This window comes from Zingiber officinale, chromosome 11A (assembly GCF_018446385.1).
Source record: "Zingiber officinale cultivar Zhangliang chromosome 11A, Zo_v1.1, whole genome shotgun sequence".
NCBI lineage: Eukaryota > Viridiplantae > Streptophyta > Magnoliopsida > Zingiberales > Zingiberaceae > Zingiber > Zingiber officinale.
Window position 1 is genome coordinate 44,787,681 of NC_056006.1, and position 15,699 is coordinate 44,803,379.

A 15,699-nucleotide genomic window follows, 5' to 3' on the forward strand; every position below is an offset into this window, starting at 1 on the left:
ACTGCCGAATCATGGTAACTGTTCTTATTTATCTTCTTTCTTGTATTTGCTCTTTCTTATACATCTTTGTTTCATTGTTTCGCACAATTTCTTTCTCTCTTCCTCTTCTTCTGCGTTAGAGGTTGAGAGGTGTTGGCCCCACCTCTTTTTTTTCTGTGTTAGAGGTTGAGAGATATTGCCCCCACATCTTTACGCAATAAATATATAAAAAGTGCTCGATGTATATAATAAAAAATATTATAAAAAGTGCTCGATGTATATAATTTTTGTACCCGTTAAAAAAAAATTAGTTTACCACATTGTTCATAGTTGTTATAACAATGTCAAAATAAGGAAATTTTTAATAAGAAATATGATGATATGATTATTTTATTTTTTTATTTTGTTAAAAAAAAAGCACCCATTTAATAAAAATAATAATAAATAGAGCTTTTATTAAATTTTCATCTAATTAAAAATTTAAAAATTATTTTAAGATATAAAATAAAAAAATAATTCTTTTTTATTTTTATCATCTTGAGAATTGATCCTTAATCATTACATCAAAGAAATCATGTGTCCACCATCTACGCTACACCTTAGAAGTAATAAATAATTGATCAAAGAATATTAGATTAATGGATCATTCATTATGAGTATTTCTCAATTTAAATTGATTGACAATGAAAATTTTTTATAAAATGGAATTGATAACCAAGATTAATCAATATAAATTAAATAAATCAATACATCAAATAAAAGACTCCTTTCTTCCAAAATTTATTATGCATCATTTGATTTATAAAATACTAAGCTGTTTTGACCAAATTAGAAATTAATCTTAGAGTAGTTTTGATTAAAATAGTTTTGACTTGAGCAACTCCTATAGGAAAAACATGGGTATGAAAAGTTGTGGACGGAAGAGATACTATTATGAAAGTTTTCAGTTCAGCGCATTGTGATTATGAGATTGTGAATATATATGACGCTTGTATTCATATGGGTATAAACTTAGGATCCGGTCTATTTATGTGCGAACACGATCTATATGCGTTGAATATCATATTTATAGAGAAAAATTTGGCCAAACTTATCAACCTATATTTTGCCATTGAAATCCATTTTGCTATCTGCTTAAGTGGGTAATGGATTCATTAATGTGCCAAATTTGAAACTATCGGCAATTAATTGTGAATTCGTAACCGCTTGAGTGAAATGATGAAACATTAATCGTTGGCTATTGGCGTTATGACTTAGTCAGTTGGAGGCAATGAATGACTATTACTCGATCATTCAATATAGCCAATGATGTGAACCTTATATATAGAGGTTCTTTCTTTGGCAAGAAAAAAGATGCATAAAGAAGTAGAACAACAAGAACAAAAGCTTCATCAACTTGCCGAGTGACCCACTCAATAGTTTTTCAATGATAGTATTCGGGTTCATGCTTGATTCACCATGAACACCTAGTGTTTGGTTGTCTATATAATCATTTCATTGTATCCTAAAAATTAGAAGTCCAACATGACCTCGAAGCACTATCGGAGGGGATTGATCTATTTTAAGGAAACTATGTCTAATACAAGCCTCAGTAGTGATTAACTCTTTTCTCGCTCAGTAGTCTCACCTCCCATCCTGATAGCCCTACTTCTTGCCTAGCAGACTAGCCCGCTTAATGATCTCACCTACCTGCTTGGTACCTTACTACTTGGCTTTCCAGCCCGACAATTCGACACAGTTTCACTTGACCTCCTGTTTGGAAGTTTTTTGCCTAGCCATCTACTAGGCTCACTCAGCTCGCTCGAGAGTTAGACCTTCTCGACCCACTCAATGACTTGGTCCACTCAAGTTACCATGGAGATAGACTCACTTGGGTCACTGAGGAGATAGACCTACTCGGGCACTCGATGAACACTCAACAACTTGACTTGCTCAGGTCACTCAACAGTCCTAAAAGTTTGGCCCTACTAGCAGTTCAACCTTCCCTGATAGCTTGGTCTTCCTTGGTAGCTTGACCTTTTGATAGCTCAAACAACTCAATAATTTGGCAGCACATAAGGGTGATATTTACTTCGGCTATGTCAAAATTTGAACCCCAAATCTCATGATAGCAACACCTCATGTGCTAGTTACTAGACTATCCCGAGAAGACAAATTTTATAAGCCTTAAAACAGGATAAGATTGTCCAACACCTTCATCTTATAATAATTTTGATTCAACTTTAGTTAAAATTGCTACACCACCACCTTAGAACAACTTCAATGTGTTAATATTTTATACAAAGTAAATTTAAGATGGTATTATTTTATGTAAAAGTAATTTCAATATAATGTTATTTTGTAAAGTAATTTTATGATGATGCTATTTTTTATAAAATAGATGGTCTAAGCAGAGCCTATAGAAATATTTTGAATAGAAAAATATAGATGAGATTATGATAATTTTTGAAAGAAATTATATAAATAAATAAATAAACTCTTAATTTTCTGACCGGCAGTGGGATAAAAAAGTGTTTTGTAAACCTCGAAGGGCCAACACGTTCGCCGTCGATGGTGTTCCCTGTTCTGACGGACGAACCGAAGGACCAGACACAGTTATACCGAAAAGCTACCCTAATGTTAAACATCGAGGGCTAGTTACAAGAAGACACGACGTCTGTGCATCCCTGAATCATACACGTGTCTTAAAATATGCGGCGAGTTCGAAAATTGATGCTCCTTCGATAACACTGGATCATATCCTTCAGCCATCTTCAATCTTTGGTTTCGACGCCGCCTCCTCGCCGTTGAGAATTGAGAACTCGCATTTTTATTAACGCCTCGCCATTTATATACCGATCCGACTCCGACTCCGATTCCGACCTACTCTGCTTGTTCCTTCCTCTTTCTCAGGTTTCCGCCTTGCGCCGATATGCAGACTCTCCGTGTACCCACGATGGATGGCCTCCGCCTCCAACCACCCGCCCCTCCACTGGTCGCCCCGGCCACTTTCTGCCGTCGATGTTCCGTACGCCGACTCAGACCAGTCCGTGCCTCCGTTGCCGTGGCACCGCGCCGCGAGACGGATCCCAAGAAGCGGGTGGTCATCACTGGGATGGGACTCGTCTCCGTCTTCGGGAACAACGTGGACGAATACTACGAGAAGCTCCTCGAAGGGGTGAGCGGAATCGGGCTTATCGACCGGTTCGACGCCTCCAAATTCCCTACCAGGTTCGCCGGGCAGATCAGGGGGTTCTCATCGGAAGGGTACATTGACGGGAAGAATGACCGGAGGCTTGATGACTGCCTGAGATATTGCCTCGTCAGTGGCAAGAAGGCCCTTGAGAGCTCTGGCCTTGCTATCGGCAGTGAAGCACTTGGCAAGGTATGGGCTTTCAGTTTTGATAACGAAATGCAAATGCAGCAGGAGATCTTGTTCTGATTTTTTATTTCGACTGACTACTTATCCATTGAGTCGGTTACTTTTTTGTATATGGAACTTCTTAGATGTTGAAATCTTGGTAATCTAAGAATTTTATTAACTACATTGTGGATACTTTGATTTTTCATTGGAATTGTTTCATGGATACCAAATTAATGTATGAAATTAGAGTGAATCTAACTTATAGATTGGTAGGAACTACTTTCTGATAATGCTGAAAATTATCATACAAATCTTTGTTTTATTTACTGGTGGCCCAAATTTTCAGTTGTTTTAGTTTTAAGTACAAGCACCTGATCTATTTAATTAAACATGCCGAAGATATAACAGATAGGGTAGATAATATCACCTTCTTATCTAGATAGTGTTTGGCATATCCAATAATCATAGAAAAGCAATAGTTCCTTATCCATGTTCAACAGGCATAATCATGTCATTAGGAAGATTGCCATTGGTTTGATATGCTTCATATCTGCATTTTTCCCCCTCAAGTGCTGCATTTTTAGTGGATAGGAAGAAGCTTAGTGTTCATGTATCTACTATAGTAGATAATTGTTGATATATTTTAATTGTTGTTTATCCATCATGTATTTGCCAAATTTAGATTGCGAAAGCCTTTTGTTTCAAATTTCAGTGAACAAACATGTTCTCATCAGAAGTGGTCATGATTGTTGAGTTTAGCTGATTTTATTCCCTGACAAACCAAAACTAAATAATTGGGACATTATGGTCTATTGTTGTTTCTCATTAACTTCTCTTTGAATGTTCCATTACAAACTTGTGTCTCTTAATCTGTACACAGTTTCTCTACCAAATTGATCATTGTTACCAATAATTTCTCTGGTGGCAGATTGACAAGGTACGAGCTGGGGTTCTTGTTGGCACAGGCATGGGTGGTCTTACAGTATTTTCAGATGGTGTTCAAGCTCTTATAGAGAAAGGGCATAGGAAAATAACTCCCTTTTTCATTCCCTATTCCATAACAAACATGGGTTCTGCCTTACTCGCAATGGATATTGGTTTTATGGGTGCAAATTACTCAATTTCAACTGCTTGTGCAACCTCGAATTATTGTTTTTATGCGGCTGCTAACCATATTCGTCGAGGAGAGGCTGATATAATGCTTGCGGGTGGTACTGAAGCTGCAATTATTCCAATTGGTATTGGTGGGTTCGTTGCATGCAGAGCACTGTCTCAGAGAAATGATGATCCACAAACTGCATCAAGGCCATGGGACAAAGATAGAGATGGTTTTGTTATGGGTGAAGGTGCTGGAATACTGGTATGTATTTCCATGCTGCCTTGTTTCCTTTTTCTCACATTTTTTTCTTGTTACATATAGCATTGCTAACTATACAAGGAAAATAAATACATGGAGTAATTCTAGGAACCTAAATATGGTAACCTAAATCTCCTATTTATGAGAGTATATACAGCCTTTATTAGGGAATCAATTACAATAATTGAACTTAAATATAGAAATCTAAATCTCCTATTTATGAGAGTATATATAGCCTTTATTAGGGAATCAATTACAAAGCTAATTAAGCTATTGTAATTTATTGCCTATTACTAAAATCTCCCCTCAAATTGTTGTGGGTGATCCAAAAGCATTAATTTGTCATTAAGAAATTTATGTTTTGGCTGTGAAAGAGCCTTAGTAAAAATATCTGCCACTTGAAGATGGGTAGAAACATGAGAAATAGAAATGATCCTAGCTTCGTAAGCCTCACGGATGAAGTGACAATCAACCTCGATATGCTTAGTATGTTCATGGAAGATTGGATCGGTAGAAATGTGAATGACACTAGTATTATTTGCATGAAGAGGAGTAGGATTGCATAGAGGAAAACCAAGCTCAGTTAGTAGACCACGGAGCCAGTGGATTTCTACACAAGCTTGGGATATAGCTCTATATTCAGACTTAGGACTTAGAAACATGGTCTTGTTTCTTACTTTTCTAGGAAATAAGAGCTAATCCAAGAAACATACACCATCCTGTTGTAGAACGCCTTGTATCACTACACCCTACACCCTACACGTCTTGTTTTTTACTTTTCCAAGAAATAAGCGTTGATCCAAGAAACATACACCATCTTGTTGTAGAACGCCCGATATCACTACACCCTATATAATCAACATCACTATATGTTACAAGATCAAGTGAAGTAAAAGCAGGATAAAAAAGTCAATGATAAATTGTGCTATGGACATAGTGAATGATTCTACGAACTGCAGCCACGTGTAGGTGCCTAGGAGAAGTCTCGAACTGACTAATTTGTTGTACTACATAAGAGATATTAGGTCTAGAAATAGTAAGATAGATTAGGTTGCCAACAAGATTTCGATAGGCTATAGGAACTGATAACAAGTCACCCTCTTCTTTCCGCAGTTTGTAATTAAGCTCCATCGGAGTATCAAGGGGAATGGATTCTTGGAGACCAACAGCTGCCACCAAGTCCTAAGCGTATTTGTGTTGTGACAAAAAAATACCATGGGAACCAACATTAATCCCTATACTAAAAAAATATGTGTGAGAGCCTAAATCTTTCATGTGAAAAGATTATTGCTTTAGTTGAGAGATAAGAACTAAATCAGTACCCGTGATTAATGATATCATCAACATATACTAAAAGAATGACAATACCCTACAAATAAAGATGCATCACACTTGCTTTTTAGAAAAGAAATCTTGAGTAAGGCAGAAGTGAATTTCTCATAGCATGCATAGGGCACCTTTTTTAGACCATACGATGAGCAACGCAATTTGCACACGTTAGAAGTAGGGTTAGAAATTAAACTTGCAGGAGGACGCATATAAACATCTTCTTGGATATCTCCATGAAGAAAAACATTCTTCACATCCATTTGGTGCAAACTCCAATTTTGTGAAGTCGCAATAGCCAAAATAGTGCATATGGTAGTCATTTTGGCTACTAGAGCAAAAGTCCTCATAATTAACTTCATATTCTTGATTATTGCCAAGAGCAACTGAGTGACTTTTGTACCTATCTAAAGTCCCATCAGACTTAACCTTAACATAATAAACCCATTTACAGCCAAGTTGAGTTACACCAGTAGGAAAATCATCCACTTCCCAAGTCTTATTAGCTTCAAGAGCACATAATTCTTCTTGCATGGTCTGCTGCCGACATTCCTGTTTGACTGCCTGCGAATATCTAGTAGGAACAATAATGGAAGAGTAGCCGAGAGGGCGGATGTAGGATTATCCATGTTCTGGGATGGAAATCCAATGGTAAACAATGCCTTGCTTAAACCTTGCTACCTGAGTATTAGGAGCACCAGAAGTATCATCAAAAAAAGGCAAGAGCTGGAAAGAAGACTGTGGAGATGAAGATAGAGGAAAGAACCATTGATTTTTAAAAAATAAAGCATTCCTTGAAACATGAACCCGATTGGTAGTGGAATCATAGCGTAAAAAACCTTTTTGTGTGACACTGTACCCCTAAGAAACCACAACGAATAGATAGAGCAGAAAGTTTATGTCTTTCTGTTGGAGGAAGATGCATAAAACAAAGACACCCAAAAATGTGAAGATTTGTTTAAGTAGGATGATGACAATACAACTTAAAATATGGTGACGCAAAATCTTAAACTTTAGAAGGAAGTCTATTGATGAGAAAAATGACAGTAGTGAGTGTTTCTACCTAAAACTTAGGAGGAACAGATGATTCAACTAGCAAAGTCCTAACAACATCTAAAGATGATGATTCTTTCGTTCAGCTACTCCATTTTGTTATAGAGTACGAACGTTGAGAGATAATTCCTCTAGATTGCAGAAAAGATTGGAACCCATGAGACACATATTCTCCTCCTAAGTCAGACCTAAGAATTTGTATATGAGCAGAAAATTGAGTTTGAACGAGAGCTACAAATATTTGAACATAGAAAACACTTCTGATTTATGGCGCAGAAAATAAACCCGTGTATATTTGCTATAGTCATCGATAAGATCACAAAATATTTGTAATGAGCATGAGAGATGGTAGGGCTAATTCCCCAGACATCACTATGTATTATTTCAAAGTTGTGTGTAGCTCTACTACCTTCGGATAGAAAGGATAAAATTTCACTTTTGCCAAGTTTACAAGTTGCACAATCAGCAGTAGAAGAATGCACTCTCTTATGTAATAAACCGGATTTCAACAAATGAGAGAGAATCCTAGAGTTAGGATGACCAAGGCGCTTATGCCATATTTCATTGGATACTCTAGACTCATTACAAAATAAAACTTGGACAAACGATGAGGAAAAACTGCAAGGAATAGGTAATTGCAAAAAGAACAAATGTCGATGCTTAGGCCCCTTCTCTATCAACTTCTCTAACATCCGATCTTGCACAACACACCATTATGAGTAAAATGAACATCACAATTTTGATCCATAAGTTGACCAACAGATACTAATTTCACAGAAAGATTAGGGGATACAAAAGCATCCTTAAAGGAAGAAGATACATCACCCACTACTCCAATAGGTAGATCACTACCATTAGCTATTTGAATGGATGAAGAACCACAATATTCTCTGATATTACTTAATCCATAAGAAGAATTAGTCATGATTAGAGGCACCTAAGTCTATGATCCACGAAGTCAATACAGAATCAGTATCTTGAAGTCCAATTACTGAAAATGCGTGCACAATAATTTCCTGCACTGACTCTCGAGTTAGAGGGCGTGCTGTAGGCTGTAGGGCAGCAGGAGTTGTTGTAGCAGCAGCTGAGATAGTAGGTTGTAAAGCACCTGTAGTAACAACAGCATGATAGGCTTTGTTAGAGCGAGGAGGACGAGTAGGACACTCCTTAATGATGTGCCCAAATTGCTTGCAATAGTTATAAAATTTCTCAGGTAGTGAAGTGCAATATGGCCATATTTTTTATGATGTGCCCAAAGTCCTTTCCCTTTTCCTTGCCATATGCAGCATAAGCTACTGAAACATTATTAGAAGTAACATGAGTCTGCTCCATGATGTTCTGAGTATTGATCCATTGTTCTTCACGCAAGAGTTCGCCAAAACAGATGTTCAAAGTTGGAACATGATCTTTATTTAATAGAGAGACACGAACAGATTCAAATTAAGGTCGCAGTTTCATTAGAAATTGATCTCTTTGACTGGTTTTATCTACTTGTTGTACTGCCTCCACACTTTCTGTAAAGACCTTAGCTATAACAAGATCTGAATAATCATTCCACAAAATTAGAAAACCAAAATAATATTCTTGAACTGATAGATCCCCTTGAGTATAGTTAGCAATGGCTAACTCAAGTTGAAAACGCCTTGCATTGTTATCTTGATTATAGACCCGCTTGAGATAATCCCACATTGCCTTTGCAGACTTATGGGGGTGTAAAGAAAGAATTAGATGTGGCTCCATAGAAACAAGAATCCAGGTCATTATTTGATTATCTTTAACAGCCCAAGCTGCCCTGTCTGCAGCAGCAGCTCCTTCTTTGGCGCTGCCATCTATATGACCCTACAGCTCCTTACCCTTGAGAAATGGCTCCAATTGAAACTCCCAGGCAGCATAATTTTTCCTAGTGAATTTGACACCTACATGATCTGACTTCTCCATAATTACTAAGGCTATGACTAAGAAGGCTAAGATTTCTTTGATGTTGGTTCTGATACCATGACAAAATGGTCTTCTCTTTAGAGAAGGTCTTTCATTATATAGGTAAGACTGCCAACTATACAAGGAAAATAGATACATGGAGTAATTCTAGGAACCTAAATATGGTAACCTAAATCTCCTATTTATGTGGCAAAAGACGATTCGCTAGCCCCAGCACTCCCGTCAACCCGTCCCTAGGCCAACACGGCTAAATCTCCTATTTATGAGAGTATGTGTAGTGTTTATTAGGGAATCAGTTACAATATTTTACAGAGATAATTAAACCTAAATATGGTAAACTAAATCTCCTATTTTTGAGAGTATATACAGCCTTTATTAGAGAATCAATTACTGAGGTAATTAAGCTGCTGTAATTTATTGTCTATTACTGACACATTGTCGACAAGTATTTCGTCTTTTTTTTTATTAGAATTTTTGACTTGTAATGTGGCTTAGAATCAAAATTAGAAGCCTATTTTATGCTTGTTGATCTATGCCGATGCTGCTTTATTCAGTTATATTCATCCTGAGTGTTTCCAACTGTGTTATTAATGCATTTAAGGTTGGGTAATTTTACAACATTTGTTCCCCTAAATTCTTTGGATGATGATTGGGTTGTTATTTTGTTTGTTGAAGTGCTTCTTGTATGAGCCCTTTATAATTTATTTATATGTAAACATATCTGAATGTGATTTTTGTGCTATTTTTCTGAAATATTTTGTAGCGAGCAAATTATAATTTGTAAATCAAAGGCTTGATCATTGTCTTAAACTATGATAATTAGGAATTCCCAAGTCCAGATACAAGTGGTTTATTATATAACCTGCACGATCAATCTTTTTTTACATCTGAATAAGTATGACTGGTGTAGTTCTAACTGGGGGCTCTATATGGAACTTTTTTGATGGGTTAGCTCCGGTAAGGAAGTTCATTTTTCTAATTGACGCATCCATGATATCATTTAGGAAGCATCCTAATATTCTATATCATCTACTAGTTGTTCAAAGGCAATTTTTTTTTAAAAAAAATATTTTATTAGCAATTAATTTTTTTGTTACATTCTCATGGTCTTACCAATCCCAGCTTGCAGTCATGAGAGAATATATTTTGATAGAGTTGTTTTAATGCTTCACAACCTTGTTACTCTTTGTATTTTTGAGCCATGAATTAGTGTATAGCACAAGTGCATTCTAAAAATGTTAAAGACGCCTGCTAGCAATGGCAAATTTTCCAAAAGAGTTTGTCAAAAGCTGCAGAGAAGCACATACATATTGCTATGAGCATCAAATGCATACAATTTTGAAGATTGATACTCTTGTAGTGTTTCCTTGCAAATATATCATAAATAGTTCAGAGTTGAATAGTTTTCTTTATTGTGACAACCGTCCAATAATAGTATACATAACATTCTAGGATTGTTAGGAATTTCTTGGAATTATTCAGGATGAATTGTGCTCCTAGAAAGTAAGGGCACTTATGCATATACAATATGCAAAAACAATACTATTCATTACGGCGTTCATAATATCATCAGGCTGACAAAATGACTGCCACTGATGTTTGTGTATGACATTACAAATTTGTTTAGATTTTTTAAAACAAGAGCATATGTAATAATGAAGTCTGCTTTGCCATCATGCTCAATACGGGCTATCAATTTTCTAATATGTTAATCTGTCACCTAAGGTTTTTTTGCATGGTCCAATGATATTCAGAAGTTTCTTTCGCTTTGGTTAAACACGAAACCTTCTCTGCATACTTTACATTTCATTGTTTCTTACAAATTCACCTGGAAAAGGTTATGGAGAGCCTTGAGCATGCAATGAAGCGGGATGTGCCAATTATTGCTGAATATCTTGGAGGTGCTGTGAACTGTGATGCTTATCATATGACTGATCCAAGAGCTGATGGTTTTGGAGTTTCATCGTGTATAAAGAAAAGCCTTGAAGATGCTGGTGTGGCACCAGAGGAGGTAATTTAGCCCTTTTTTTAATTCTTTTTTACATTCTGGCTCATAAACATTACTTGAAGTTCAAAACTTTGTCAAATGAGCACAAAAGCATATCAAGTACCAAACTTTTTAAGTGTAGGCCACTCCATGTAGAAAATTTCAATTCTTCTTCAGGTGATATTTGGTTGAGCTGTTAGTTTATTTTTATTATATAGCTATCTGAAACTAACACTTTAGAGAGCCAGTGTAAGGACTTCATCCTTCATTTTCTAAACTATGCTATTTAAAATGCTTCGAGCATATCTTTACCTTGATAGAATCAAATCTTTGCCTTGGATTTGATTCTTTTTCTTGTATTCCTTTTAACTGATCATTATATGTACACAAAAATTTGCTGCCAATTCTTAGTGAAGTGTTTCATGCATAGACGATTATGCTTATGTAGGGTGACTACTATGCTTGCCACACAAAATAAAAGGGAAAACTGATGATCCTCTCTACTTCCAATCTGTATTAACTCTGATCTTTTGGAGCCTTAGTTACAAGAATCCTCCTGGCATCATTTCCCTCCATAAGAAAGCATGCATGCAGGTTAATTACATCAATGCTCATGCAACATCCACCCTTGCTGGTGATCTAGCAGAGATAAATGCCATTAATCAAGTCTTCAAGAACCCTTCTGGGATCAAGATCAACGCTACAAAGGTGAGCTCCAGTTGTTTAGCCTTTTCAAAGGTTCTCTATTCCTTTCTCTTTGTCTAACGTGTTACCATCTCCAGTCCATGATAGGGCATTGCCTTGGTGCATCTGGAGGTCTTGAGGCCATTGCAACTGTGAAAGCCATAACTACCGGATGGGTGCATCCTTCTATAAACCAATTTGTGAGTATAAAAATGTTTCATAAGGAGGAAAATTGGGTTAAATGAAGCCCATTCTAATAACCTTCTCTATCTACCGCTTTTTTTTCCCTGTATGCAAAATTTAGTTAATTAATTCTAAAAGTAACTATGTGGTATATGGTGTTTCACTTGTAAGTCCTAGAAGAGAACGTACCAAGTGTTACAGTTAAAACCAGGGCAAACATCCTTTGTTTGGTGCTTTATATGTTGGCTCCAAAACTTTATCCTCCAAGAGGTTAAGTACTTGCATGCATTCCAATTAGAAGCTGATTGACTAATTCTCGCTCAGGAAAAAATCAAGTAGTTGCTACTGAAATATATAAGAAACCATGATAATACCAATCTTTCTAGTTCTACTTTTGTCAATAACAGAGAGTTGAAATTCTTCTCCATTTTCAAGATTATAATGAAGAGGTCATACTTTTATGTTAGTGAACAAATCTAAAAATATACTTTGTAAAATTAGTGAACATGGAGAATGCAAATTTCATTAGTTTATATTAGTGGTTAACTTATGCTGGTTTTCCTAACTACAGAATCCTGAGCCATCAGTTGAGTTTGATACAGTTGCAAACACAAAGCAGCAGCATGAAGTTAATGTTGGTACGTACTCTCTCACCCTTTCTCTTTGGTCTCATTGATATTCTCATCCCTTATTCTGCCAATATCTTTGCAGCTATTTCTAACTCATTTGGATTTGGAGGACACAACTCAGTGGTGGCATTTGCACCTTTCAAGCCATGATCACCTTCCATACGATTCCAAGTGGGCTGGCTTTTCCTAATCGTAGAAGAGTTAAATCATAGAGTTCTTATTATGCCTGTGTGGAGATTTTATTTTATTTTATTTTATTTTTTTGCAAAAGTAGCTCCAGTTGAAGCATTTTCTTCAGAGCTAATAAGTGGAGACTCTTGGCCATCTTATTCATGTTCCGAAATAAGTTAATCTCGTTAAGCTTAAATTGAAGGTACTTTTCTTCTTTCTGTTTTTGTTTACCTTCCAGTGAACATAATAGTCAAACTTCCTGAGTTCCTGATGAATTGTGGATCTTGGTGGTAAAAAAGGAGAATACGCTCCCAGTGTCTCTGTCAATCCGTCCTAGGCTTAATGCGAAAGAGTTAAATTACGAGTGGTTATTAACCATTAAAATAATGACTAGCACATAAGGGAGGTATTTATCTCGGTTATGTTGAAATTTGAATTTCAGATCTCATGATGATAACATCTTATGTAATCTTCCTGAGAGGACACTGATGAATTGTAAATCTTGCCTCTTGTCTTTGTTGATCTCCATGCATGAAATAAAAGTCTAGTTATCTTGCCTCTTGTCTTTGTTGATCTCCATGCATGAAATAAAAGTCTAGTTTAAGTTCTCCGCTGTCACCTTCCTCGGCATTAGATAGCCAAGTAGTTATGGCTTGAGATTACAAGCATTTTACCCATCTGGATTTATGTCATGCATACATACTCCAAGATTTTTAAACGTCAATTTTTTTTTGTATGTATGTTTTCCTATTTCTTTTATTTCTCTATATAAAATCAGCAATGTTCCATGGATGTACTAAGATTCCATTTTTATAGGTCAATTTGGTAAAGATACTAGTACATAACTAACATTAGGTTAGTAACTTAAAATATAGAAAAGTGGATGGAATATTAAAGTGATTAATATAAGATGTTTATAAGGATGTATATATTTTTATTTAACGACAATCTAAGGGAAGAACATATTATAGAACTTGCTGAAGAAGCCTTATAACATCTAAGGCGGTAAATTAGTTGAGTTTTAGGGTATTTAAGTTTGTTTGATAAGTTTAAAATGAATTAAGTTTTTAAAATAATTGTTCAAATTTGGTTTGGTTTATTTTTTACGAGCTTGAGTTTGTTTGAAGTTTGACTTGAGTTTTGATTTGTTTAGATGTTATTGAGCTCTCAATTCAAATTTAGTTCGAGCTTAGTTTGTTTAGATATTATCAAATTCCAAATTCAAGTTTATTTAATTGTTAGAAACTTTAGCTTGATAATTTAAATTTATTTATTTATTTTATTTTATTTTATTTATTTAGTATAGTGATAAGAGTTTTATTAATGAGCATGGTTCGTGAACATTATTCACGAATGCTATTTATGAATATTGTTCATGAATATCAACGAACTGAATATATATATGTTCAAAGTTGTTTATTTAATTTAACGAGTTGTTCAAGTTTATTTATTTAATTAATCTTATATATATTGAACGAATATAAATAAATTTTTACCAAACTGAATATTAAATTAAAAGTATTCAAATGGTTTGCAAACAAGAACTTGTACAATTGATTAAAATTTTCTTTAATCAACTTAAATTCAAATAAAAAATCGATTAAAATTTTCTTTAATCGACTTAAATTCAAATAAAAAGTCATTGCGCGTCTCTTAACCACAGTTCAATTGACTCACAAAAGTTACATGCTCGAGGATTCTTACTTTACTTGCTTTTGCCTATACATGTCGACATAAAGCTCTAGGATTGAGCTTGGGCATTGACTAAACTAGGAATCCATTTTCCTAGGTCAAAGGCTTTCTACCAGCTAAGTTCACACACAAAATCCATTGAATGATATTTACCCAAAATATGAAGCCTGATATTCCAATCTCACGTAATTTCTCACAGCTCATTATAATCTAGTACTTCACCAGCTTGTCACGACTCCATGTCTTCAAGTCTACCTACCCAACAGCGCACTATCTTTCAATACTTTCACCAGCTTGTCACACCTCCATAGGAAGCCATGCTCCTAGATCTTTTACATGCCCATAGAATGCACCTCTAGGACTTTATTTGCTTAAGAACTTACTTTTTACATGCCCAGAGGGATGCATCTCTAGGACTTCCTCTATTTGCTAAAGAACTTACTTTTTAAATGCCCAGATGATGCATCTCTAGGACTTCCTCTATTTGCTTAACAACTTACTTTTATGACCTCACATCCATAGAATGTATTATCGGTGCAATTGGCCACACCAAGTAATCTAGCATGAGCATATTTTGATGTGGTTAATAAAAGGTTTAAAGTTAAATCTATATTGAACTAAAAAAGTATGTGGAGAACGTATTATCGGTGCAATTGGCCGCACCAAGTAATCTAGCATGTGCATATTTTGATGTGGTTAATAAAGGTTTAAAGTTAAATCTATATTGAACTAAAAAAAAAGTAGGTGGAGACGGACTAGACATTTGGCAAGATAAGTACTGCAAGTGAAGGAAAAGCTATAAAGCCCAACCAATGTTGGCAAATGAAGTTCTAGAAATGATGAAACACAGCGGATGAACAAAGTTACAATCATCACCTAAGAGAAAACTATCGATTCTTTGTTATTTCATCGTAAGTGCATAGTTAAATCATCAAGTAATAGAATATCAAATTCACAAGGACAATTGATTAAGCACTAATCGAGTTCCTAAAATAAGTTATCTAGACAATCGAACCCTATGTGAAAGCTTGAGAACCAGAGATTAAGAGAGAGAGAGAGAGAGAGAGTATGTGTGTGGAGAGAACAAGAGAGAGGGCTTAGAGCAGAGAAAGTCATGGGAAGACAAGTAATTGAGTGGAGAAGTTAGATTTGGAGGATGATTCTAGGATTTCAATTTCACTATGATGCTAGTTAATGTCCTTATGTATTATTCATCTCCTTACCTCCATACTTACACTCTTTTAGAGATCTAACCAAATACAGGCACAACCCAGCGAAGATTGCATTGGAGTGTTTATACCATTGAGCTTCAATGCCACTAAGTAGAAGAGATAACATAGAAAGTAAAGGGATATCC

General features: G+C 35.6%; 1 protein-coding gene across 1 annotated transcript; it reads left to right on the plus strand.

Moving 5' to 3' along the window:
* The first annotated feature begins 2,725 nt into the window (after window positions 1-2,725).
* On the plus strand, window positions 2,726-12,925 carry LOC122032228 (3-oxoacyl-[acyl-carrier-protein] synthase I, chloroplastic-like). Its single transcript, XM_042591499.1, has 7 exons — window positions 2,726-3,343; window positions 4,251-4,682; window positions 10,834-11,007; window positions 11,578-11,691; window positions 11,766-11,867; window positions 12,422-12,488; window positions 12,562-12,925. Exons 1-7 carry the CDS (start codon window positions 2,891-2,893, stop codon window positions 12,627-12,629), a joined length of 1,410 nt encoding a protein of 469 aa, XP_042447433.1. The 5' UTR covers window positions 2,726-2,890; the 3' UTR covers window positions 12,630-12,925.
* Window positions 12,926-15,699: the final 2,774 nt, after the last annotated feature.